The sequence below is a fragment of the Cordyceps fumosorosea genome (assembly GCF_001636725.1).
Source record: "Cordyceps fumosorosea ARSEF 2679 chromosome Unknown scaffold_13, whole genome shotgun sequence".
Taxonomy (NCBI): domain Eukaryota; kingdom Fungi; phylum Ascomycota; class Sordariomycetes; order Hypocreales; family Cordycipitaceae; genus Cordyceps; species Cordyceps fumosorosea.
The window spans coordinates 546,275-571,600 of record NW_017387313.1 but is presented as its reverse complement, the minus strand read 5'-3'; the positions used below and the strand labels follow the sequence as shown (position 1 = coordinate 571,600).

Below are 25,326 nucleotides of genomic sequence, written 5' to 3'. Positions count from 1 at the left end.
GGCACTACTGCTAATACTTATATCATTGTTCCATAGCTCTTCGTTAGCAGGTAGCCCTTGCCGGTACGGAAGATAGAGCCGATGAGAGTTTGGCACGCAGGCAAGCCAAACCCGTGTAGGCAGGCCTCATGGTAAAGGGACTCTGGGAGGAGCCAGAGCGGAGCAGGTGGGCGCAGGTTAGAGACGAGCGAAGGCGACCAGTACGAGGCAAGCAATCTGTTGGCATGCCAAGGTGATCCTCAAGAGAGCCATCTTTGTGGACTCTGGCGCGGAGCTACAGCGAAGGGAGCCTGGCAGCTCTTTCCACTGGCATCAACAGGTACCGGGCGACTCGGACGAGAGGCCGCGAGCCTGCTTTCGCTGTTGCCTGTCTGGTAGGGTGGAGGAGGGTGTCTGAGAGAGGACAACGGTTCCCAACTTTGTGGAGTTTGCTCTGGTAGTTGCCGCGTAGTGGCTGGACAGGGAACAAGGGCCCGGCGCAGGGAAGGGGGGGCAAGCCATCATCAGCCATCATCAGCCATCCCAGCCCATCCGTCACTTGTTAGACTAATAAGTTGTTGATGAGAATGGACTTACTGTACGTGACTCTTTGGTCTGTCCAACTGGCAAAAGGTGGTACCGGTGGTGGAGTTAAGGTGCGTGTGGATGCGCAGACTTCATGGCGATCTGGGACATTGCTACCGGCCACAAGGGGGGAGGGGGGGAGGGGTGGTCCGCAGCGGACATGAGAAGGGCCAGAACTTGCATTTTCAGCGCCGACTGTGGAGTTTCTCTCTTGTCGAAACGGGTTACTGGTCAGTCGTCAGTATATACTACAGTATCCATGGGTACTAACTACTACTATCTAGCTAGTTACCGAATGGAACGGCTTCGCGCTTGGCGTTGTTGTTTCGGCTGACTGATTTGCTTGGAGATATGATGAAGATGGATGGGACGACGATGATGTTGGGGACAACAAGTCCGTAAAAACTGTGCCGCGCGCCGGACACAAAGTGGCTGTCAAGTCTGTTCTCATGTCTTTCCTTCAGGGTCGCCTGTCGCTGGAACTGATGCTGTAGTACCGACAGCAAGTAGCCGCGCAAGAGGAGCAGATGACGGCATCATCATGCAGCCAGCCGGGCGTGTGTACGTGGTATGCATGGGCAACTAGCTGACGTTAACGAGCGCGCGCCGGAAAGAGGTTAACGACGTTCGATCAGCAAGCCACCCTACTCAGGCGGGCAAGGGGGGCAAGGGGCCCTGTGGGGGATTGACCAGCGTAGTAACTGGAGAATGGCGCCGAGTAACCTATGTACAATAGGCCTTGCGCTGTATCCGTACTGGTTAGGCAGTTGTTGAAACGATGAAGGGTTTTCCTTAGATCTGAGGAAAGCAAGTTGGAGGAGGTGCAGCCATCTCCATCTAGTTATCGGCTTATCCTTATCGACAATTGGCGCAGATTACGGATACCTAGGGGTACGTACAGAGCCTACCTACATATGTGGTTTCAACAGGTACCTGGCAGCGCGACAAGGGGAGATGGGAAGTACGCCCGTCGCTACCCGCACCACGCACGTACTCTACAGTACGCATTGACATGGACCCAAGTAGCCGGTCCCGGGCCCGGGACCCCAGCTGACTAGTAGTTAGTTTACTACACTGGTACAGATTAAAGGGAGACGACAAGAACAAAAGCACCGAGGCAAGCAGAGGTAGGCACAAATTCCTAGGGAATAAAGTTACTGGTAACTAGTTAGTGACCTAGTGGGAGGCCGTCACGCCCCATCGTAGGAGGTACCTTGTAAGAGGTACTTTGTACTACTGTAGCTCTCCGGTGTGGATTTTGTCGAAAAGGCTTGGCGCTGCAATCGCTCAAGACAGATACGGCAATCGCCCAAGTATCCTTGACTCGCGCTGCGCTCTCCAGGTAGTCAGGACTCAGGACGGTGACAGAAAGTTGGCAAGGTACATAGCTAGCAGCCGCCTGCATTGTTGATGCATGATGCAGACAGACCCGGCCGGGCATCGTAGTTTGGCTGCAGGGCCGGCCGGCCATGCATCCTTCAGCACATCCATCCCTCCACCCCACTCACCGTAGGTACTACCAGTCATAATAAAGCTAAGAGACTTGATGTAAGTCAGTCGGAGAAGCTCCTTTCTACATTAGTACCTCGAGATAGGTACTTCTGTACGGCAGTTGACTGATCCGGACGGGGCTTGATGTTGCGAGGACATGCTACCTAGCAAGGATAAGGACAAGGACATCAGGAAGGAGGTACTCTTGCACCAATGCTGGGAGAGAATGTTCTCTGGAGACGCTTTGTTGTACAGACAGAAAAGCCACAGCCGCCTTGTCCCCTATTTTTTTCGCGGTCTTGCCTTAAAACTAGCGGCTGGAACCCCTGCCCAACAGCGCCCAACAAAGCCATTCTATCAGATGTCGATGCGCCTGTGGGCCAAATCTGATTTTGACTTTAATTAATCAAGTTTTTTTTCCCCCTCTTCATTCCTTTTCCCCATCCCACTTTCTGATTTATTTCTCCGTCCGTCAGTTATCAGCCTCCACTATGTACGTTAGTTACGGACTAGGTACATACATACACACATACCAGAGAACCTTGTCCGCCATTTGCCTGCCATATTTACAAGCAGGAAGTGTACGCCACGTTGTATATCCCAAGTATTGGATGGTCGAATGCGGGCAATGTGAGCAAGTTGCGTGTAGTTGATGGCTCATGTATGTACATGGATGAGCGAATTAATGTTAACCAATTAGGTCGGCGACTTGAACGACTTGAGACTCAGTCTGAAGGGGCAACTGGAAAGAAAGACTTTGCATCACCCCGACGGCGTCGATGACATGACTCTCTCTGCCTCCCATTTCCCCGATTCTCTCCTCTCCTAAAACCGTTAGTTAGCATGATAGATACTCCCCGCCATTACTACTTGACATCGACGGCCGTGTGTTATCCCATGTTGACGGAGAAACTATGTACCTGTCCGACCTGGTTAGTTCGGCGCGACGTTGGAAACCTTAATGCCTGTCTAGGCTGCTGCTGTTGCCAAGGTGTTTGCAAAGCGCGGCCCACCTCCCCGCGACTCCCACCCTCCCTCCAGACAAACATGGTAGATATTTTGGATTTTACTATTTTACTATTTTACTACTAATAAGTAAAAAGAAATTGAACATGGCCCCCGGCACTTGAAAAGAGCCGCTCGTTTGTCTTGGGCCTCTCAAGGGTTAGACTGTGACATGGCCAATCAAAGGAAAGGAGGGGGGGTTGTCCTAGGCTCACTCGCTCGCTCCACAAGTGCAGGAACTCCGGATACAAGGAAGGTGCAATGGAAACAGCAGATCGGGACGATATCGTGACATCGAACGGCGTCTGCCAAATTAATGCTTTTTTTTTTTTTTTTTTTTTTACTTTCACAGACGGATACTTCCCTGGCTGGCATGAAAGATCCAGTAAACAGGGCTGGCCGCGCCAGACTTGTGTCGAAAATGTCTTGCCCATTTCATAATCCCCACCACAAACGGAGATCCTGATCCTTGACAAGCCCAAGAACGGGTCGATGGTGTGCGTCAAGCTCGAAGACGTTTACCGCATGTACGGTACGCATCACCCAGGGCATTGACCGTTTCCAGACGAAGAAGCGAATAGCCAAACGTCAGCTAATTACTGGTACTGAGCAGTTAGACCGCCAAGTATCCGGAAGAGGACGGGTGTCCGTCCTGCCCAGCCCCGACCTTGCTTGGCCAAGCTGTCCCAACGTTTCCAACCGGTCGTCAGCCGCGCGATGCAACCCGCAACGATAACTGGGAGGGAATACATACTCAGGTGTCACGACAACTCACAACCACGGTTACCCTGCTGAACCCCCAGTGTACCTGTCTATGCGCGCAATGCATGCCGCCGACACTGACACCACCCCCCGATCCGTGCCCGCGGAGAATTTTGCCATTGTTGCCGATTTATTACAATAAACAAAACCGAAGTTACATGACATGATGACCCTGCATGAAGAGCAGAGCAGAGCCTGAACCAAGACTCATCTGGGCCATCCCGCAGCACCTTCTCGCCCTGCTACCTCCATACTACGAGGGCATGTTGAGCTGAAAGATAACGAAGTCGTACCCACTGGGCTGCAGCGATGTGGTTAACTACAGTAAGTGCACTTTTCAACTCCACAAACCCTTGTTTTTCTGCAACTGTACTTTTGTTGAAAGAAAAAAAACTCTTTGGCGGTTTTTTTTTCTTCCTCTTTTTTTCGAGCCGGTGGTTGCCCGCGCTTGACTCACCCGCAACCGTCGCCGCCGCTTTCTCGTGCCGCGGGCAGCAGCCCTTAATCCTTAATGCTGTGTGGCGGGATGCAAGCCACAACATTGATTCACGCCCCTTGTTCCTTGTCCTACTCGCCGATGGGCTTGGTCGTGGGGGCTTTGTTCAGACGATGACGGGAATTCTTCCCTTTTGGGCAGGCAGACAAGAAAAAAAACAAGAAAACAGGTTCTCGAGCAAGGGTCGCCAGCCACAGGATGGACGAGTCAATTCCCCCCGTTTTCCGCCATGGGGCCGCCGTTTTTTTTTTTCCTTCTTCCCCTTCTTGCACGGACGGCCAAATCATATATACATGATTCGTACTCGTTACGGAGAGTACTACGGAGAGTACTACGGAGAGTACTACGGAGAGTACTATGGAGACTACTACGGAGAGTTCTACGGAGACTACTACGGAGAGTACTACGGAGAGTACTACGGAGAGTATCCGGAGTTTAGTGCCCATAACCCAGCAGCGTGCCAAGACTTCAGGTTCTGACGTTGTGCTGCCTTGCATAGCATGCAGCATCTCTGCTTCCTCCTGCTTCACAGCTGGACAGGCCATCCGTCAGGCTGCAATGTCGTCGCCGCCAAGTCTCCTGTGGTTTCATCACCCCAGAAAGAGGCGTCCCTCGCTGAGACAAAAAAAAGTCAACTCAACTAGCAAATCAATCCCGACCATGCACAAAGCACCAAGTAGACGACGGCGAGTGGCGCAGCTCCCGCCCTTCCCTTCCCTTCCCCGCGAAACGCCACTCCCTCGGTGCTTGGACTGGTACAGACTGGTATATCAGTTCTAGTATGTGGCTCGTCCCAGAATGAGTTGTAGCCTTGCTATTGATGGTAGCCAACCCGTACAAGTGTCAGGGGCGTTGAGACACCAACGTATGATCTGGATGCCCGTGAGCCTGACAAGTTGAAGTGGGACTTGCTGATCGAGAGAACATTCCCTCAAGCTAGCAAGAGATAAGAAGATAACGTATGCTATTTTGCGGAAAACCTGGCGCGTTTGGTATACCACAGACCTTTTTTTGGCTTTGACTACTGACCAGCTAGCCAACACGGGTTGACCATCCGAGCGACTGATACAATATGGCTCCGTCTTTTTCTCGTGACAAGGTGGCTATTCACATCGTGCTTTCGTATTCCAGAAATCCAGGCCCCCGGGCGGCCTTTGCGTCGATGCCAAGTTGTGCGGAGCGGACGCCCTCGGGACGTCAAGAACAAACAACTGCCCCCTTGCCCCTCAGCTGAGGCGAAGAAGAAGGCGTATATTAACCATGGGGAGGGGAGGGGGGGTTAAGAACCCTTGGGGGCGAACTGGAACTTGACCAAAAGCTGCCTCGGGGCGGGTAGAGTAGCAGCCTTGGCACACCGGCGCCACACATGTCCTTTCTTTTTCCTTTTTTGCTTGTAAGTGAAAGATGACGGAAAGACTAAACTGGCGATCTTATACTGGAAAAAGAAGTTGCAAATTTACTGCTTGACAAGGGCCTCACTCTCATCCGGTGCTTCTTTTCTAAACCCGGCACCGGGATGGGTCCCTGAGTTTTATTACGAGCCCAGGCCAAGGACAACAACTGAGCCTCATTTGAGAGAGCAGGTCGACGGTTGCCCGCGCCGCGCATCTCTTGCTCGTCTTCTCCATTCTGAGCGCGATGACCAGCTGAGAGCAGAGTACAATCTCCCATGAGCCTTGATTTTTGCATAATGTCGGGGCTGTTAGCTAGCCCAACTAGCCGTCGATCAATCACCGCCGTCCCCGCCCTACTCGCTGGTTAGCTTCATCGACAGCGTTCCAGAGCATCAAATGCCGTCGTGTATTCCAACCACCCAAGCACAACGTGGCTAGTTGATTAGCTCAATGCCGGGTGCTACGTAGTATCAATGCACGGGAACTTTGTTCAAAGTCGCCGTCAAAGGACCAAACTTCAAAACGTTGACAAGTACACATTCGTAATCCGTCGCGGGTCCTATGTCGGCGCTAGAGGGGGGCTCTGATCGTCAATCTGTTTGGAAATATTGGTTTGTTCATATGTTTAGTAAACAACTGCACGTTAGGGGCTTTGACCATGGAAAAGTCGGCATTATATTGACCTCGACGAAGGAAGAACCCCCCACGCGATAATAATACCATTGAGTCATGTACATGAGCGGTCCGAAACCCTAGCAGGACGGATCCATGGCTTCCCCAAGAAGGCTTTTCTTGCTCACCTAACCCACAAGCCAAAGAGAGTAAATTACTTACGGAGACGAAAAAAAGTTTAATAGAGGAGAACAATCTGCTGCTCTGAAACCTGCCTGAAAACCTCCAAGACTTCGGTTCTTCTCGGGGGAGAGGCCGAGGCCACGACTTGCGGCTGAGAAGATTTCAGTTTGGACCAACACTTGGCATGGCACCTCTTCGTATCTGGTCGGGAAAGCTTGTTTCTTTCAAGAAGGCTTTTAAGCATAAGTTCTCATCTAGTAGCGGTGACTTCGTTGAAACTCTAAATATCATCAGAAGTATATCCACGGAAAGAATCAAGGTCACTGCGGTCCGTCTCGTAAACAATTGTCCAACCAACGGACTTTGGGAGGCAATTATTGCCGTCCAGCTATCCAAACGAGACCATCGTTTGCCGAAGAATGGGATGAACCAGACTGAAACAGCCAGGGAATTGACTTTACCAAGTGTATAGGTTAAAAAGGTAGGCCATGTTGGACCGATGATGCAGTGTCATGCACCACGATGCAAATGGGACGAGATACGAGCTAGACGACGCGGCTGGGGCCGATGCCGCGGACTCTACTTGAGTAGAATTATACTTTTCTTCATTTTCAGCCATCGATGCTGCCATTTTACCTGATTAATACGTTGCGCTTTCATGAAGCAAAGAGCACTGCCATGCGTTGACAACCCGCGCAACATGCACAATACGGCTCCCTCGAAACTGCGAACATTACTACAATGCATTGCATTTGCCAAGGCGCTTTCTCAATATCCTGCTACATTCGGACAGCAAATCGGCGATCATGTATTATGCGGAGTTGGATCAGATAAGAGGCGGTGTCGTTGCCGTTCAAGCGTGTCGGAAGCTTCATCAACGCGGGGGGGGTGAGCGACTCCAAGACGGCCAACTCAACCGGGTAAGTTAGGGCAACATCCCCCGCGGACGAACGACGGGTTCATCAAAAGTCGGGACCGGGCATCGCGAGAGAGACCCCCCCCCCCCAGTTCAACCTGGCAAGGGAATCCCGGGAACCTGAAAACTGAAAAAACAACTCCATCGAAGATATAGAGTTCGGGCGGTCCTTGGCAGTGTCTCGCTGCGTTCCCCCGCTGTTGGCCGGGAAGGAAAGGGAAGAGTCGTTCATGCACGGACAGACGGCATAATTTTGGAGAATTGACATCCGCAATTCTTACATCGGATGTTTAGCTTGCCTGCTTGGTGCATGTGTCTGGTTGTGCTGAGAGCAAAGCCTACAGGGTAGGTATCATCTTTGTTGGTGGGTTGCCTCTGCCTTATTACAGTTTGGGGGGGGCTGGAGCTCACTGATGGAGTAACAACTACTACTACGTATGTATGTACCTCGTCTATTTTTTTTTTGCAAGTTGGTTAGTTATCGAGTTCTTTGCGCGACCACATGCGACTAACAGCCTGCGATATAACAGCAAAAACGACTAGCAATGAAAGGTGAAAGCACAGCCTCCTGCATAATAAGAGCGAGAACCGTCCCAGCGGTACCCAAACCACACACACCTTGACACCTTGACACCTTCCCATCCCGACAGAGCGGTGGACCATGCATGTCTCACTGTCTCAACTTGATCAACTTCTCAAGCCACAGTTGTCATTTTTATCCCTGGCCGTTGATGGATTTTGAGTCATCTGGTCCCTTCCTAGCCAGGGCAGTGACATTCAAAGCCCGGGGTCATGTTCCTGGGATCCTTGTCCACCTGATGTGAGTCGCTTCGCCTACCCGGCATCTACCTACCCGACGAAATAGCTGCCCATCACTAACTCTGGACAAGAGCCGCGATGTTTTGGAAAACTACTATCCCTTTTTTTGTTTTGTTTTCATGCCGTCTTGGTTTCTCTTCTTGTTCCACAACTTGATACGGGCCTATGACTGGTGATGGAATTAACAGGGCCGTTCCCTAGTGGAACCCTCCTCGGTGGGCTCATACACTCCGTGAAACATCAAACCGTTGTCCCCTTATTATCACGGGAAACAACAAAGAAGAAAGCAAGACCTGTTGCGTGATCAAACTGTCTTGCTGCGCGACTGAATTGACATCAAAGCCACCCTCATCATCGCATGGGCCTTCCGTAGTCGCCGAGGAACTGAATCAACCTGCTCCTAGTCGGTGAGGGAGCCTCAGTCGGGGCCCTCATCTTCGCCATCAGACCACCATGGCCTCGCTAGCCGAGATTGCCTCGCTGCTCGACGTCTCCTCCGTCTTCCTCTTCCTTGTCACATTCGCCGTCTTCTCCCTGCCCGTCCTCATCATCTTCCCGCCCATCCCGGTGGAGCGCTCCGACGCCCTCGGCCAGACACACTCCAAGATCGGCCTCCCGGCGGCACGGGACGGCCGTCCGCGCGACCGGTGTCCTCCTCCTCTTTCTCCTCAAGCGACCGACGACGACGACGACTCCTCTCCCGCGCCGCCGCGCTTCATCCACCCGCTCACATCCTGTCGCGGCATCGAGCTGCCCGACGCGACGGAGCTGCCCGGCGGCAACCTCGACCGCGTCTTTTGCCTCGCGCAGCGCAAGACCACCGCATCCGACAGCGACTGGGAAGCGCTCGCGCCCCCGCGGATGGCCGACCTCCAGGTCGACCTGTGGCTGCCCGACCCCGCCAAGCGCAGCCGCCAGCTCGGCCCCATGTCCGCCGCCGACGACGCCTTCCTCGTCGTCCGCTTCCCCTGGCGCGACCCGGGGCTGGTCCGGGCCGCCGCCGCCAAGCTCAGCCGCGGCTCGCTGAGCGCCGCGCCGGAGCGCGAGTTCATGCTGCCGCTCTCCCTGCCATCCGAGCGGGAGCGCGCCGCCCGCGGCTACACGCGCTGTGGCCCGGTCACGCTCGCTGACGGCGAGCTCGTCTCCGCGGCGCTGGACATGGGCGCCGAGCTGCCGGCAGAGCTCGCGGCCTACCTCGGCGTCGAGCCCGGCCAGCTGTCCCTGCTTCGCCTAGATCCCGAGCGGAGGAGGGACCAGGCTGAACTTTGAGTTTCGGGGTGGCAGTACTATGTGACGGTCAGTTTTCCACATCCATCTGCCCTAGCCTAAAATATATCACTCATATCCTTCCTTCACCGTCTCCAGCTCCACGTGAACATTGGCTTATCGGAATACCCCCGTTCTAATACCCGTAGTGGTGTTGCATCTAATAATGTTTTAGCTTCAAAGCTGTGGTATACCCGTTGGTCCGCCCGACGGCCTTCTCCCCGCATCCATGATCAGTCTCTTCACGTATGGGTCTCTGGTTCAGGACCGAAATTACTGTCTAATCGACACGTGCATGAAGATCAGCTGTCGAGTGTGGTCTGGGTGCTTTGCTTTGCTTCCTCCGAGTGCCTGGTACTCGCACATCCACCAGCTTTACGTGGACCCGGGAGGGGAGAGAAGCCGGGAAAAGCGACGTGTCTCTTTACTGGCCCGTCTTTGGAAGTTAAGTGACCGGCCTACCCGGCATGCGATGAAGACGACCGCATGTCTGTCCAAGTTCGGAAATGCCGAGTCCGCCTCAGCAGCAAGTAGAGCCAGACTACGCCGCGGGACATTGTGCAAACAGGTCGAGCTGTATAACATACACACATGTTCATCTTGTTAAACAACACCATCGTCATTAAGATAGATCTTGTGCATTAAAAAAGGTACTAATGAATCAAACCATGAACGCAGTTCTCCACGCTTCCCAGTACTTTCAGTCCCATATCTAGCAGATCATAAACGACATAACGAAATAACCGTTCGTCTTACCGGCGACGAGCCACCCACATATACAAAAGATCAACGCCGGTAAAGCGTAGCCACGCAAGCATCTCACTCCGCTTTACTTCATGTCGGCTGGTGTCAACGCTTGCACCATACTCGTGCCTTCGCTGAAGCGGGTTCGGAAGATGCGGTTGGCATTCTGGAACATGCCATCCTTGAGACTGACGACAATGAACTGCGAGCCCTTGAAGCGCATCTTGATCAGGCGTCCGATGTTCTGGGTATGCGACAGATCCAGCGCGGCGTCGACTTCGTCCAGGATGTACATGGGCGCTGGCTTGAATTGCAGCAGCGCCATGATCAGGGACAGGGCAACCAAAGAGCTGCAGCAAATGTTAGCATTCTGCGTAGACTACCTAGCGTGTGAGGAAGAACATACCGTTGACCACCACTCAGCTCTGTGAGACTCTGCTTCCACACTTTGCCAAGGCAGACCTTCACCTCCAGACCATCACCGATCGTCTTGCCCTCAGGGGGATCAAGCTTGGCGAAACTGCCGCCCGGCAGCAGCTCCGAGAAGATTTGCCCAAAGTCGCCATTCACCTTCTCCCAGGTCTCCTGCAGGGCCTTCTTCTTGTAGTCATCAAGACTGAAAATGGTCTCCTCAATCTTCCTCTTGTCACGAATAACCGTCTTAATCATGTTCTTAAGAGACACTTCCTTCTTCTCCACACTGTCAATCATGTTCATGACCTTGGGGTTGATCTTCTTCTTCATTCCCTGTGAGCGTTCCGTCAAGTTGCGCAGAGTCGACTTGCACTCGGCAATGTTCTGGCCCTTGAAGTCGTATGGCGTGCCGCTGCGTCCAAACTTGTCCTGCTCATCATGGATCCAGTCGTGGTCGGCCTCCAGTCGAGAAACATTCTCGGCAGCAGTTTGCTGCTCCTTGTTGAACTTGTCAATCTGATGACCCAACTTCTGCATCTCCAGACCTTCTTCTGCGATGCGTGCATTCTTCGAACGCGTAGCTTCGTCAAGCGCACGAAGCTCATCGTCAAATTGGTTCAATTTGGCGCGTTCGTCGTCGAGGTCAGCTTGCATGGCTTCGTGCGTCTTCTTCAGCTCAACCTGCTGCCTGGTGACTTCCTGCATGTCCTTCTCTTGCGTCTTGATACTGAGACCAGCTTCCTGAACCTGATCCCGAGACGCCGCCAGATCAGTCTTCACCTGTTCCAAGTCAAGCTGCGCCCCCTGCAGACGCTTTTGCAGTGCTTTCACAGCCCCTGTATTCTTCTGTAGATCCGCGCGAAGCTGATCCACCGACTTTTGCAGCTCAATCAGCTTCCCATCCTTGTTGCTGTTAAAGTCTTTCATATCCTTCTCGATACGCTTGATATCAGCGTTTGCTTCAGCCTGGCGGGCCTTTGCTGCGATAATGCTCTCTTGAAGCTCGGCGATGGTCGTTTTCATGTTTTCAACCTCTTGAATAATTGAAGAAGACGAGTTCCCGCTGATCTGCTCTTCACCCAGCTTGATCTCGTGGTTCTTCAGGTCAAGGTCTTGCTTGATGCGACGAGCTTGGTTGAATTTTGACTTTTCTTTCGCCAGCTTAGCTTGAAGCTGCTTAAGAGAGCTCTCTGCTTCATTGAGGTCACGGGCTAAGCTGTTGAGCTGCTGCAACGTAACAAGGACGCCGCTGGACGTCGGCGCGCTTCCGCCGGACAATGTCCCCGATGGATCGTACGAGTCTCCCTCCAGGGTGATACTGCGCATCTTGACACTCGGGTCAAACGTTACACGCTTGGCAGTCTCTGCATCCTCGCATACAAGAGTGTTTCCGAAAACGTATTCCATGGCAGAGGAAACCTCATCATCATATCCGACCAATGAGAGCGCGAGATCGACTTTGCCTGGGGCAATGTTTTGGGCAGTCGCAATCGTCTGCGCTGACGCTTTGAATGCGGAAATCTTATTCAGAGGAATGATGGTGACGCGTTTTCTGAGTTTGCCCTTTTGGAGCAGCTGTGTGCCGGTTACTTCTGAATCAACGACGACGTTGTATAGGCGGCCGCCGGCACAGATCTCTAGCGCAGTCCCTGCTTTTGTGTGATTTTTGTCGAGCGTGAATAGCTGAGCAACCAGACCCTTGACCTTCGAGCGATCAAAGTTGGGCACAGGGTCGGCGTAGTTGAAGTCAATGTTGGCAACCTTTCTCTTGAGCTTATCTGACTCTTGGGAAAGGCAGCGAATCGTCTGTTGCAGGCTGGATTCTTGTTTGTGCATTTCCTCTTCCTGGCCGCGCTCAAAACCAAGTTTAGACAGCTCCTTCTCCAGCTTCTGAGCCTGTGCCTTGAGCCCGTCAAGATCGCGGAGTAAGCCAGCGTTCTGCTCTCTGGCCTTCTTTGCGCGTGGCTCTTCCTCCTTGACCCGGCTTTGCAAATGCGTTATCTTGATTTTAGATTGTTCTTGCTCTGTGGAGGCCGCATTTGCACGACTCTTCGCGTCTTGGAGTTGGCCTTGGTAGCCATTTTCCTGGCCATCCTTGGAGGCCACACCAGTTTGAAGAGTCTGGAGAAGCTCTTCCTTCGACTCGACCTCTTCAGCTTGCCTGGCGAGACCGTCTTTCTCCGCGTCGCATTTTGCCTTGGCGGCATCGAATGTAGAAGTCTTTTCTTCCAGCACTGCCTCAAGTTCAGCGACTGTCTTTTCCAGGGTAAGTTTCTTCTCCTTCTCTTCCGCCAAGCTCGACGTCTTTAGATCCATTATTGTGGCCAGTCGGACTAGTTCGTTGGCATGTTTCTTCACTTTCTCCTCCAGCGCCTGAGCCTTGCTGCCCTTTTTAGCTTCCTTCTCTCGTTGAGCCTGAATCTTTTTGACGTCTTCTTCCAGGTGAGAGAGCTCGCTTCGAAGTCGTTTTGCTGATTCTTCAAGTCCGCAGTGGCGCTGTTTCTTGCCTTCCAGGTCGGCCGCTGTCTGGCGAAGCTTCTCCTGGCACTTGAGATAATCGTATGCAACGACTACTCGGGTCAGTCGCTCGAGGTCATTTTGCGTTTGTTGATAGTCGAGGAAAGCTCGTTTCTCGGTTCGCAGTTTCTCAAGCTTGGGCTCAATTTCGTCTTTAAGGAGCTCTCGGAGCTCCTGCAGCTTGACCTCCTTCTTAGCCATAGTCTTGAGGGCCTTATCTCGACGATCTTCGAACATTCGAGTTCCAGCTGCCTCTTCGATCATGGCAAGAATTTCAACAGCTTTCATGTTGAGGACTTTTGTGATGCGACCCTGCATGATCAGGAAGTTGGGATTGTTGATGTTGAGCTGGACGGACTGGAATAGGTTTTGGACCGTTTGCTGCTGAGCTCGGTGGCCATTGATGAGATACTTAGACGTGCCGCCAAGTACTATTTGTCGCGTAACGCTGATTGAAGCATATTCTTCGAAGCCGATTGGGGATTTCTTCGTGTCGCGGTTGTCGAAAACAATAGTCACACTAGCTTTGGTGACGCCGGCCTGGCCGCGCTTGTAAATGAGGTCCTTGAAGTATGTCAGCGACTGTAGCACTGGGGCTAGCATGTCGAGGATTGTTACCTGGAGGTTTTGCGCTCTCACTGTCGTCATATTGGTAATACCGAGTACAAAGCAGATCGCGTCCAGGATGTTGGATTTCCCACTGCCATTAAGACCCGTGATTGAGTTGAAACTTTCATCCCTAGAGGAGAGTCAGCGATTCACTACTCTTGCAAACGGGCGGGTATAACAGACCATCCCGAGATGACCGTACGCACGGCGTACGACTTGAAGCCCTACAAACGATTAGTATAGCCGTAGAAACTATCCAAACTCAAGCGCACTCACGTCGATGACCACTTCTATCACCCTCATGATGCCGTACTAATTGTTGCTCATAGATTGTGCTGCATGGACCCTTCGCTGGCGGCGCATTTCGTCTCCAGCTGCCCGCTAACGCGACCCAAAAGTAAACAATCCCTTGTTTGGTTTCTGATAAAACTATCGCCACGTGACCTTCGCACTTACGCATCCGCGCGCTGATGCGCCAGGCCGTGGCCATCTCGCGCTAACCTTATTTAGCTGCAATCAAAACATTGCTTTGGAACGGACAGGCGCACTTAATACCTTGCGAATACCTCGACATTGGATCTCTGCCCTTTAGAGCTCTTTTTGACTTTATGGCCGGTCATTGATTACGTATTTCATGTTTCCGTAACTCTAGAGCTCCCAGCGACCGACCCCTCACAATCAGCTGCACACTTCGATACTTGTGCTAAACGCCCACGCGGCTGTGGCATCAGTTCACAATGGCCGCCATGCGAGGTCCTCGTCTTCAAGTTGGATCCGCGCCATGGATTGCTGAAGAGCGCTCCTCGGCCCTCCAGATTGTTCAATCGGAAGTGGAAGAGTTCTCATTCTCGGCGCGAAATGAAATGGAATGGCTCAATGAGCATATGGCGAGTATCTTCGACGAGAACGAAACGTACGCGCCTTCTTCACCAATTTGTCAATCTGGCCTGCTAACCAGAGACTAGGAATTTTGCCGATGTCTTCAAAACACCAGGAAAACTACGCGGGAAGACGCCACGCGCCATCCGGAAGCCGGTCACGCCAGGCGATGCTCGAGTTGTAAGTTCGCTGCTGTTATGCCGATGAATAATTCTAATGATTGCTAGCCACTCTCGGATGTTTTTACCGCGACACCGAACGGGCCGCCTCTTCATCACGTCAATAAATTACTCTCTCCCATTGCTATCAGCCGATCCTCGAAGCTTTTGGCAGCGGCAACGAAGTCTATGCCACCATCTCAATCGACACAGGACTCCGGGTACTACGGTAGTCAAGACATTGACTCTGCTGCGCCGGTGCCCGCCGATATAGAAAGCAGCTCACAAAAGCCCGGGAACATTCAGAAGCTCAATAGTCCGACAAAGCTGGGCAAACCCCAAGCACTTTTCGCGGACATGTCTGACAAGACTTTCCAGAGCGCGAAAGAGGAGCAGACACGTCAATTCACCAAACAGGCTGTTTTCTCAGACGCTGAATCATCTCCACTGCAATACAGCTTTGCCAAAAAGGTCCAGTCATCATCGCCGTTGAAGCAGTCGCCGCTTAGGTCCCCTATCCTCCACTCAGATTTGACGGATGTGGTCGACGAAAACGACGACCCGACCTCCCCCTCCGAATCGTCTAGCCCCATTCGACAAGTGGTGCGGAAGAGCAGCTTGAATTTTGCCTCGCTTCCCGCCCGAGAACCCCTAGCCGGTGGTAAAAATGCTGGAAGAGTCTCTCGCGTTAGCCACGTAGAGAAATCCAGCGCAGGGAGAAGCCTCGGCAATGCAGTGGAGGATGCTGACGTCGAAGTCAATGCCTGCAACGTGGTGGAGAAGGGTATGGAAGAAGAGCTAATTCCAACAACGGATGCGAAAACATACACCCAGCGGCTGCAGGACCAGATCAATCAGCTGGGCAAATCCAACACCAACACTCTGGGACAGGCTCGCTCATATCCTGCCATCCCGTCTGCGCAACAAAGCGCACTCCCAGGCTCACAATCGGAACCGGGTCTGGCAGTTTCGCCCACTCGCAAGCAAAGCATCAGCAAAGTGCTACAGACGACACCCGGTGCCTTCCCTGAAGAAGATGATGATGACTGGATTGAGCCTCCGAGCGCAGTGCCTCCGACAGATACGCGCCCAGCATTCCCAAAAAGCTACACTGCAGACGTCATGGAGGGTATACAAGGAAAGGGTACGATTGGCCAGCCGGAATTCTCAATTGTAAAAACAGAACAACCCACTCGTGTGCACGGCCATGGCAAATCTGCCTCAGTCTCAACGCTGCCCAGCATGCAGTCCGATGTCAGGGGGGAGTTGGCTCTCACGAAATCTACATCCATTCCTCAGCATCTTGGAACTGTTGCGGAATATGACGGCCCGGGCACGCCATCTGGATCACCATCACGACTTTTCCGCGATAGTCCTCTCAAGCAGATGAAGAGCAAGCTGTCTTCTATTCTCAAGGGCTCAAGAAGCCTCCTAGCAAGTAGCGCGGCTATAAGTGCGGAGGGAAAATCTTCGCTACTATCGTCAACCGCCCAGCTGGGAGCGCATGCATCTCCTTCTACTGCTTCATTCGGTCCTGTGACTAGGATTGCCTCCGACGCATCGCAGAACACAGAAGGCTCATTGAGTCCTGCCAAAACCCGTCGCACACGAGCTTCTGCCGAACGCCAACGAGAGGACAAGCGCCGAGAGAAGGAGGCCAAGCTTATGGCTGAGCAACTGGACAGATTAGACAAAGCGCGTGAGAAGGAGCGCGAGAAAGCGTGGGTCTTTAGCAAGGAACAGGAGCGCATCGCTGCCATGGAGAAAGAGATTGCTGCTAAGAAGCAAGAGGAACAAATGCACACGAAGCAGACACCAAAAGCACGGGGAAACGCTCGCAAACGCAACTCTGATGATGACGAACAGAAAACTGCTTCGCAGGATGTCGATATGGTTGAGGTGCCACATATTGCACCACCATCGGCTGCTCGCACAGCGAGCACCACACACTCTCTACGGAACCGAGATGTAAAACGACCGGTGAAACCGATCAAGGAGGACACTACGACGATGAAGCAAGCCCCGACGGTCATCCGCGTCAAGCCCGGATCACAGCACTCGCAGTTCCACCAGGCAACCCGACAGTCAACGATCCCTCAGGAGACCGCTACTGTTTCCGCCCCCCAGCATCAGCCCACTATGAAAGCCAGCAAGGCTTCTCTGCACAATAAGGCATCATCACAAAGCCTAAAATCGAGCGCAAATACGCGCCCCAAGGCAGCAGAAACAGCTGCTAAGAAGAAGGAGGCAGAAGAGCGGGAGGCTCAAAAGCGCCGTGAGGCAAAGGCTGAAGCAGAGCGCAAGCGTGCTGCTTCTCTGGAAGAGCAGCGCCGGCAGGAGCAACAGAGGCGGGCCGAGGCAGAGCGCCAGAAGAAGGAGAAGGAATTGGCCGAAGAGCGGAAGACGGCGCAGCGACAGGCCGCCTTGGAGAAGGCAAAACAGATGAAAGCTCCGCCGCCAGCGGCTAGATCTCAGCCGAACGGCCCTCCTGACTTTACAATCAGCCAACAGCAGAAGGCAGAGAGCCAGGGCAGCAGGCCGCCTTCTCGAATGATGGCGGGTGCTCAGCGACAGCCAGCTGGCGCGAACTTGAGCAAATCCGGAACAAAGCGCCCGGTCGGGCATGAGACCACTGACGATCGACCACCGACTCGCGCAGGACCCTCGTACCAAGGAAAAGACACCAAGAGGCGCCGCACGAGTGAGGTTTTGCAAGGTGACGCCGAAAGCAGTAGCCAACCCGCCAAAAGTCATGCTGTGCGACCATCGCCTGGCTTTAGGAAGGATTTACCGCCAAAGTCACTTTTCCAAAATGGCTATTCCAACGCACCGCCAAGTGCGACTCATGATTTGTTCAAGGCTTCAGTGGCATCGCATCAGCTTCAAAGCAAGGGTACTCGCCCTGTCGACATGGCCCAGATTTCCAAAGGCAATATTCCTTTCGCTCCCAACCCAGCCGGGCCTGCCTTCAAGACACCTGCGCGTCCTGGTCCGTACCTGGCAGCCAAGTCGGCAGCGAAATCTGTGCCTCGCTCATCGCCACAATTCCAGAACGGAGAAGCAATCGAGCTGCCCGAAATTGAGACTGATGATGAAGATGAGGATGATGATCCTGGTATGAATAACATCGCGGGTTGGGCGGCGTCACCCGATCTTCGGGCAGCTCTAATGCGACAAGAAACAATGGACCCATCGCAAATCTTTGGACCACCAGCACCCCTGAACATGGAAGAAGTATTCAGCAAGAGCAAGGATAGATGGCCCAAGTTCCGCAACAGAACCTCGAGTGCTAATTGGAGCGGACCTGACGGGCTAACCGAGGATGACATTCGGAAAGATCTGGCAGCGAGAGAGAAGCTACGGCGCGAGGGAGGCTGGTCATACGAAATGAGCAAGGACGTGTTGTAAGGCGAGAGGCACATGAGTCCATGGCATGGGGTGGATGCTTCTGGATTGAGCAGCGATCATCCACGGCTATTTTTCTTTCAGCAAGGCATATGAGCATCTTTAAAAGGGAGTAGAGCGGCATGGAGTCTTGTTTAATTGGTTACTTGGCGTTTTTGAGGACATTTTTAATCACGGTTCTTCCTTGAGGGAATGACACCCATCATGGTAGCAGAGGTATTGAATGGCAATTTGGCAAGAGTGTTTTCTGATTGAGAGTAGAATCCTGATACTTGCGGCACGATGAAGGTGATGATGGGGTTTGAAGTTAAAGAGCAATAATCAAGTACCTCTGGATACTCAGAAGATGAAGGTCGTCTGTGACTGATACATGATGTGCCGATAAGTGGTTCGGTAGAGCGTTTATCCGCTCCGGTGATCTGAAACGAGAAAATATGAAAAGAAGTAGATGGAGGAGGTGGGTCAAATGGGTGGGTCCGGTCCGGCGAAAAAGGTGGGGCGCAGCGAAAGGGGGAAAAAAAATCGGAAAACTTTCTGCCACCAAAGCCAAAGGGTTCCATCGCCTTCACCACGCGACCTATCTTGTTATTCTTCTATCTCTTCCGTACTGCACCGCGCTATTCTACAGACCCTCGAACCTGACTAGCATTTGCAAGTTGCGTGTTATATTTCCCTGCGGAAAATGTTTCGCCAAGGATTGAGGACTTCCGCCGGCCTGGCCCGTCGGGTCCTGCCACAGGCGGCTGTCACTTTCGCACGACAGCAACGCATCGCAGTGCAGGCAGTTCGGCCCTCGGTACCCGCAGTTCAGTCGTGGAATGCCGTGAATCAGATTGCGCGTCTATACAGCAGTGAGGCTGCCGCTCCCGCGGCCGAATCGCCTGCCGAGCAGCTGGGCGACCGCAAGCATGGCGAAGAGTGGACGAAGCAGTTTGCAAGCCTCGCCGACATGGGTGTCAACGAGAACTTGCTGCGCGCCATTACGAAAGATTTGGGCTACCAGACGATGAGTCCTGTGCAGGCCAAAACAATTGCGCCAGCCCTCAAGGGTACCGATATGTAAGTTGCCACTCGCCTGCCCGTGCAGTACTGAGCATCAGTTCACTAACGAGAACGATGACAGTGTTGCGCAAGCTAAAACTGGAACCGGCAAGACAATTGCCTTCCTCTTACCCCTTCTACAGCGCATGATCAACGAAGACCCGACACTGGCCACCAAATCCGCAAAATACCAGGCTCGCCCCGACGATATCCGTGGCATTGTTTTGTCGCCCACCCGTGAGCTAGCAGAGCAGATTGCGGACGAAGCGCGTCGCCTTACCCGGCACACCGGCCTTGTTATCCAATCTGCGGTTGGTGGTACACAGAAGAACCAGATGCTTTACAAGACGCGCCGGGAGGGCTGCCATCTGCTTGTCGCCACGCCTGGCCGTTTGCACGACCTGCTTTCAGACGAGCGCAGTGGCCTCGGAGCCCCGAACTTGGCTGCTATGGTGCTCGACGAGGCTGACCGAATGCTTGATGTTGGTTTTGAGCGTGAACTCAATGCCATCATTGACATCCTGCCTCGGCCTGAGGAGAAGGTGCGCCAAACGATACTCGTCTCGGCCACAATCCCCGACTCAGTTATTCGCCTCACGCGCAGCATGGTCCGTGCCGATGATTTCGAATTCGTTCAGACAATTTCCGAGTCGGAGTCCCTGACACATGACCACGTTAATCAAAACGTTGCCGTGATATCACACATGAACAACGTCTTCCCAACCCTTTTTGAGCTCATTGACAGTGGTATCAAGGAATCCAAAGAAAACCCTGATAAGAGACCGTTCAAGGCTATTGTTTACCTCAATACGACAGCGATGACCCAGCTTGCAGGAGAGATGGGCTTTGCGAAGAACCGCGACCGTAGCTTTATCCGAAACTTTGCCATTCACTCCGGCCTGACACAGGCTGCTCGTACGCGGGCTGCTGAAAACTTTCGCAAGTCGCAATCTGCTGTTCTATTTTCTTCCGATGTCACTGCTCGTGGCATGGACTTCCCGGATGTTACTCACGTCATCCAAGTCGATTGCCCTCGAGATCGCGAGACGTACATCCACCGCCTTGGCCGCACCGCTCGGCAGCAGAAGGACGGCGAAGGTTGGCTGCTGCTGCCTGCCATGAGCCGTGGTAGAGCCCGAGGCCTGCTCCGTGGGCTACCCCTGAAGCCGAATACATCTCTGGAGTCCGCCTCGTTCGACAGCTCCTCTGGTGCCGAGAAGCCGGAAGTCATGGCCGCAACCCAACAACTATACTCGCGCATGCCCTCGCGCATTCTCGAGGAGGCCTACCGTGTCAGCATCTTCAGCTCCACCGAAAAGCACGCGCGCGACGACATGGTTGACCAGATGAACGAATGGGTCACGCAAGGCTGGGGCTGGCAATCACCGCCCACAATTTCCAAGGCGAGGGCGGAAAGAGCCGGCTTCGCCCGTACCAACCTGAACTTTGGCCCTGAGAAATCGTCGTACGACGACGAGCCCCGTCACTCGGACAGGTTTGGCGGTGGCCGAGACTTTGACCGGAACAACAGGGGGTCTGACAGAAACAACCGACGCAGCAGCGACCCGTTTGACGGTATGCGAACCAATGCCAGAAAGGACAACGCCGGTTCCGGGTTCGGTGGCCGCGGCCGCTCGCGAGGAGGTAACTTCCGTCGCAACTCGGACAGATCATCACGAGGAGAATCGTCCTGGTAATTGCCCTGAGCCCTCTAGGCAACATGGGTAAAATAACCCGACGAAACGACAAAATCACCTGTACAACATATTCATCTACACCTTCTTTTTCAATTGTCTTTTTGACTTGTGTTATTATGTTCAAGATTTGAACCCATGGCATCAGTGATGATGGTACCGCAGCTGAGACGACTAAGCTGGCGGAATTGGGCGTTTTGTCGTTGATAATATAACTTTATCTGGCAGTGGCTTTTGCACACATTTTGCCATTCATGTATGAGCGGACAAGAATGGCAGGTCTGCTACAATGTATAGAACTGGATGCGAGGATACTCTAGACGGGAAGAGAAAGCAACACATAGGCGCAGTAACTGGATAATACACCTCTCTTTTACCATCACCTTTCGCAGCTCCTGACTCTGGTCGCCATCCACACGTGACTCATTGGGCAGAGCCTCAGAATTTTTAGTTTCACACTGATGCCGGCTCAATTGAATTGGATCAATAGTATAATGCCATAAATGGTATCAAACGCCTATGAACGCCCCAGGAACAATATGCCACGCACGACGCTTCCGTTGGGAAGCAAGTTGCGAAGCCAGCTAATGATGTCATCAGGCTTCCCGCACGCCTTCTTGTCTAGCCTCGCGGTCGAGGTCGAGACAGGGACAACAGGCACCTCCGCCGCCTCGCACCGGATCTCGGATCTCGCGCAAACAACCTCCAGCAAAACGGGTCGCTCGCCGCTATCATCTATGCCCCATGAGCATGTTGGCGTCCCACAGCAGCACCCTCTCGTCCCAGCCGACCGAGGCGACCCAGCCGCCCACACCGAACAGGCACCAGTCGACGCCTGTGACGAACTCCGTGTGCCTATTCATGATGCCCATCTGGCGGCCTACCCGCGCGCCGGGCGCGGGCGCCACCGGGCCGCCGCCGCCGTCGTTCCACAGGCGCACCGTCATGTCATAACTCGCACTGACCAGGACGTCGCTCGCGTGCGGGCTCCATGCCACCCTGCGCACCGCGTACTCGTGGCCCTGCATGACCGCCTGCGGCCCCGCGTCCGGGCTGCGCACGTCAAACGTGCGGATCACGCGGTCCACGCCGGCCACGGCGACGACGGTGTCGTTGTACTTGTTCCAGTCGTGGGTCAGCAGCTCCGAGGGCGCGGCGCCGGCGCCGACGGGACCGCCGCCGGGCGGGGGCGCGTGCACGGGGATAGCGGCGACGAGGTGGTACTTGGCGGAGGAGGGCGTGCGCAGGTCGAAGAGCCGCAGGTGCGAGTCGGAGGAGACGGCGGAGACGAGGGCCGGGTTGGAGGGGCAGAAGGAGGTGCTGTAGGTGCAGTTGCCGATGGGCAGCGTCTTGATGGAGAAGTTGCGCGTCGGCGACCACTAAAAGGAACGAGAACGTAGTGAAAATTGTCAGCGATTTGGGTTCTGGGAGAAAGGAAGCCTCGGGCAGCAGCGGGCAGCGGGGGCGTACAATTTTGACGGTGCCGTCCCAGGAGCTGGAGACAAACGTATCCTTGGTGACGGGGTTCCAGCAGACGGAAAAAGCCTCGCGCTTATGCTCGTGAAAGTTCATGACAGGGAAGTCGTCGACACCGAGGTCGAAAAGCTTGAGCGAGCCATCACCACACGCGACGATGAGCTGGTTCTCGTTGATTTCGGACCAGGCGAGGTCGTAGAGGGAGTCGTTTGTATCGAATCTACACAATGCTTTCGAGTCAGAAGGGGGCCCGCTACAAGTTGTGAGAGCATTGGGACAAATCGACGTACGCCTTTTCAACCTGGACGCCTTGCGCCGTGAGGCCGAGCGCGTAAAGCCGACCGTTGCCGACGATGCCAAAGTTGGCGGCCGAGGCGACAGCGATGCGCGAGTCGTAATAGGGCGAGTACTTCACCGCATAGGGGTTGAAGCCCTGGGTGCGGAACTCGAGCATGGCGGCCATGCTGGCGACGGGCTCGGTGAGGGGGATCGCGAGGCGGGGGAGGTGACGACCGGGGTTGACGGAGCCGGAACCGGGTTTCGTTTCGAAGCAACTGCGTTGTTTATCGTGTCGATTCTCTAGATATAGGGAATTGGGCGTAGGGAACGGTGTTAAGCTGCTGGCCTGAGCAGAGACAGTCTATAAGGAAGGAAGTGGCATGCATGCTAGAAGATCTTTGTGGTAGCCTTTCGGGGAGCATATGCCTCGGTTACAGGGACCCGCACAAGCTTTCCCCAGCGAGGACGTCACAGGCAAATAGCGCTGTAAGATGGGGACGCTGATTGGACGTTGCTGAATGAAGTCTTGACAACATCGACACCAAGAAGTTGATAATAAATATGCACGTTAATTATCCTAAATTGAATTTCGTTGATTGATTTTCCCATTTCTGAAGAAACAGCCAGTGGCGTACCTGTAGTCTTGTACCTCTGAGTGACTGTGTCACCCAGCACCCGGGCTGGGGGAGGCACATGGAAGGGAGCGAAAGCACTGAGCAGTGATTTGATGCGCCAATGGTGTAGATTGAAGAAAGAGGACCAAGTGTAGTGATACTTGTTAAAACCGGTAGCCATTTATTGGCATTCACGTCTGCAGTGATCCATGCTCAGCTATCACATGACTTCGCGTCCTAATCGTGCACCAAAGCCACTAGGACCCCGCGCACCCCGCGTTCCCTAACGTGTTGCTTTGTAAGTTGGACAAATCAATCGTCTCCAGGATTTCCCTGGGCCATGGTGCACCATTTCAAATTCCTTCCCGTACATTGTCCCACCAACTCTCCATCCAATCCACTCTACCCGGGATGATGCCCTGAACGATGAAGGCCTTTCTCGCTGGCGCCCGCAAGCGCAAATCGGCCGAGGAAACGCCTGTACCCGTCGACGACAATGAAGAGCCGACTGAGGTCAAGCTCGCGCTGCTCTCATCGCTGCATCCACATATTGAGCAGGATGTCTTGATGGACGTGCTGCTCGCCCACGACGGCTCCGTCGAGGAGGCCTCGGCCGCACTGCGCCACGGGCGCCCTCCCGCGCCCAGGTCCGGCGTTGTCGGCCATCAGCAGTCGCTCAAGCAATATGCGCTGCCTGCGGGAAACTCTTCGTCATCGCCATCGCCGCTGAAGAAGAAGCTCAAGTCCAAGAAGGGCAGCACCCTGCACCTCTTTGACCCGGAAGACGTGGCCGAGCACACGCCCTGCACCATCATCCACAACTTCCTGCCGCCCGACGTCGCCAACGACCTGCTCAGAGAGCTTCTGGCGGAATCGGAGACGTTTGAGCGCATTACATTTAAGCTGTTTGACAATGTCGTCTCCAGCCCGCACACATCGAGTTTCTACGTTGATAGCTACGAAAAGATGATGTCGCAAAAGTCAGAATACTACTATAATGGCGCGCAGCTTACCGTACGTCACCGCGTCCCCCCATCAATCAGTCTTGCTGTCCTAACTTGACGTTGCAGGATGTTCGGCGCATTACCCCGCAACTATCGAAAGTAAAGCCAATCGTCCAGGAGGCCGTCAACGGGGAGATTCAGCATCGTATCAAGACTAGATATCCCGGCGGCAAGAAGCTCAAGCACCAGTCTCCCCACGCCTGGGTCCCCAACTCGGCATTCGTCAACTGCTACGACGGCGCCCAGCAGAGCGTCGGATACCACAGCGACCAACTCACCTATCTCGGCCCGCGCGCCGTCATAGGCTCCGTGTCGCTCGGGGTCGCGCGGGAGTTCCGCGTACGCCGCGTGCTCCCTAAGGACACGGCCGCCGCCGAGACCGACGCCGACGCCGAGGGTCAGATTTCCATCCACCTGCCTCACAACTCCCTGCTGGTCATGCACGCCGAGATGCAGGAGGAGTGGAAGCACTGCGTCGCGCCGGCTCCGTCCATCGACCCGCATCCGATCGCGGGCAACCGCCGCATCAACATCACATACCGCGACTACCGCGCGCGAATGCACCCGTCGCAGACACCGCGATGCGCGTGCAAGATCCCGTGTATCCTGCGCGTCGTGCAGCGCAAGCGGGAGAATTTTGGGAAGTATTTTTGGATGTGCCATGCGGGCAACGTCCCGGATAAACAAGGATGCTCGTTTTTCGAATGGGCAGAGTTTGACGATGATGGAAATCCCATATTCAACAAAAAGCTAGCAAAGCTCCCGTAACTTGAGACATAGAAAGAAATACAAGAGCTTGAAGAAATTTTATCTTGACTTATTGCAAGATGTGAGATGTGCACAAACACGGTGCCTGGCTCCGTTTACCAACGGATCCCCACATCTATGTTTCCAGTCAAACTCTCACTCTTTCACCGTCCACCTACCTTGGGCGCCAACACTCATCTACACGGTGTCGGTTCTTCAGTCATCGCAAAAACATCT

The 25,326-nt window shown here is 53.9% G+C and overlaps 7 protein-coding genes across 7 annotated transcripts; 5 read left to right on the top strand and 2 right to left on the bottom strand.

Moving 5' to 3' along the window:
• Nucleotides 1-4,611: 4,611 nt before the first annotated feature.
• ISF_05558 (hypothetical protein) lies at nucleotides 4,612-4,797 on the top strand (the record flags this gene model as incomplete). The annotated part of the gene is made up of 1 exon (XM_018849163.1): nucleotides 4,612-4,797. The coding sequence occupies one exon, from the start codon at nucleotides 4,612-4,614 to the stop codon at nucleotides 4,795-4,797; it is 186 nt and encodes a 61-aa protein (XP_018703734.1).
• A 3,898-nt stretch (nucleotides 4,798-8,695) lies between these two features.
• Nucleotides 8,696-9,511, top strand: ISF_05557 (MOSC domain containing protein; the record flags this gene model as incomplete). Its single annotated transcript, XM_018849162.1, has 1 exon — nucleotides 8,696-9,511. The coding sequence occupies one exon, from the start codon at nucleotides 8,696-8,698 to the stop codon at nucleotides 9,509-9,511; it is 816 nt and encodes a 271-aa protein (XP_018703733.1).
• Nucleotides 9,512-10,337: 826 nt separating this feature from the next.
• ISF_05556 (nuclear condensin complex subunit Smc2) lies at nucleotides 10,338-14,095 on the bottom strand (the record flags this gene model as incomplete). Its single annotated transcript, XM_018849161.1, has 4 exons — nucleotides 10,338-10,602; nucleotides 10,659-13,922; nucleotides 13,976-14,016; nucleotides 14,069-14,095. The coding sequence occupies 4 exons, from the start codon at nucleotides 14,093-14,095 to the stop codon at nucleotides 10,338-10,340; spliced, it is 3,597 nt and encodes a 1,198-aa protein (XP_018703732.1).
• A 434-nt stretch (nucleotides 14,096-14,529) lies between these two features.
• On the top strand, nucleotides 14,530-18,237 carry ISF_05555 (inner centromere protein; the record flags this gene model as incomplete). Its single annotated transcript, XM_018849160.1, has 3 exons — nucleotides 14,530-14,705; nucleotides 14,758-14,851; nucleotides 14,899-18,237. The coding sequence occupies 3 exons, from the start codon at nucleotides 14,530-14,532 to the stop codon at nucleotides 18,235-18,237; spliced, it is 3,609 nt and encodes a 1,202-aa protein (XP_018703731.1).
• A 679-nt stretch (nucleotides 18,238-18,916) lies between these two features.
• ISF_05554 (ATP-dependent RNA helicase mss116) lies at nucleotides 18,917-20,972 on the top strand (the record flags this gene model as incomplete). Its single annotated transcript, XM_018849159.1, has 2 exons — nucleotides 18,917-19,293; nucleotides 19,358-20,972. 2 exons carry the CDS (start codon nucleotides 18,917-18,919, stop codon nucleotides 20,970-20,972), a joined length of 1,992 nt encoding a protein of 663 aa, XP_018703730.1.
• Nucleotides 20,973-21,700: 728 nt separating this feature from the next.
• On the bottom strand, nucleotides 21,701-22,908 carry ISF_05553 (peroxisomal targeting signal 2 receptor; the record flags this gene model as incomplete). The annotated part of the gene is made up of 3 exons (XM_018849158.1): nucleotides 21,701-22,348; nucleotides 22,440-22,665; nucleotides 22,736-22,908. The coding sequence occupies 3 exons, from the start codon at nucleotides 22,906-22,908 to the stop codon at nucleotides 21,701-21,703; spliced, it is 1,047 nt and encodes a 348-aa protein (XP_018703729.1).
• Nucleotides 22,909-23,764: 856 nt separating this feature from the next.
• On the top strand, nucleotides 23,765-25,110 carry ISF_05552 (GRF zinc finger domain containing protein; the record flags this gene model as incomplete). Its single annotated transcript, XM_018849157.1, has 2 exons — nucleotides 23,765-24,352; nucleotides 24,409-25,110. 2 exons carry the CDS (start codon nucleotides 23,765-23,767, stop codon nucleotides 25,108-25,110), a joined length of 1,290 nt encoding a protein of 429 aa, XP_018703728.1.
• Nucleotides 25,111-25,326: the final 216 nt, after the last annotated feature.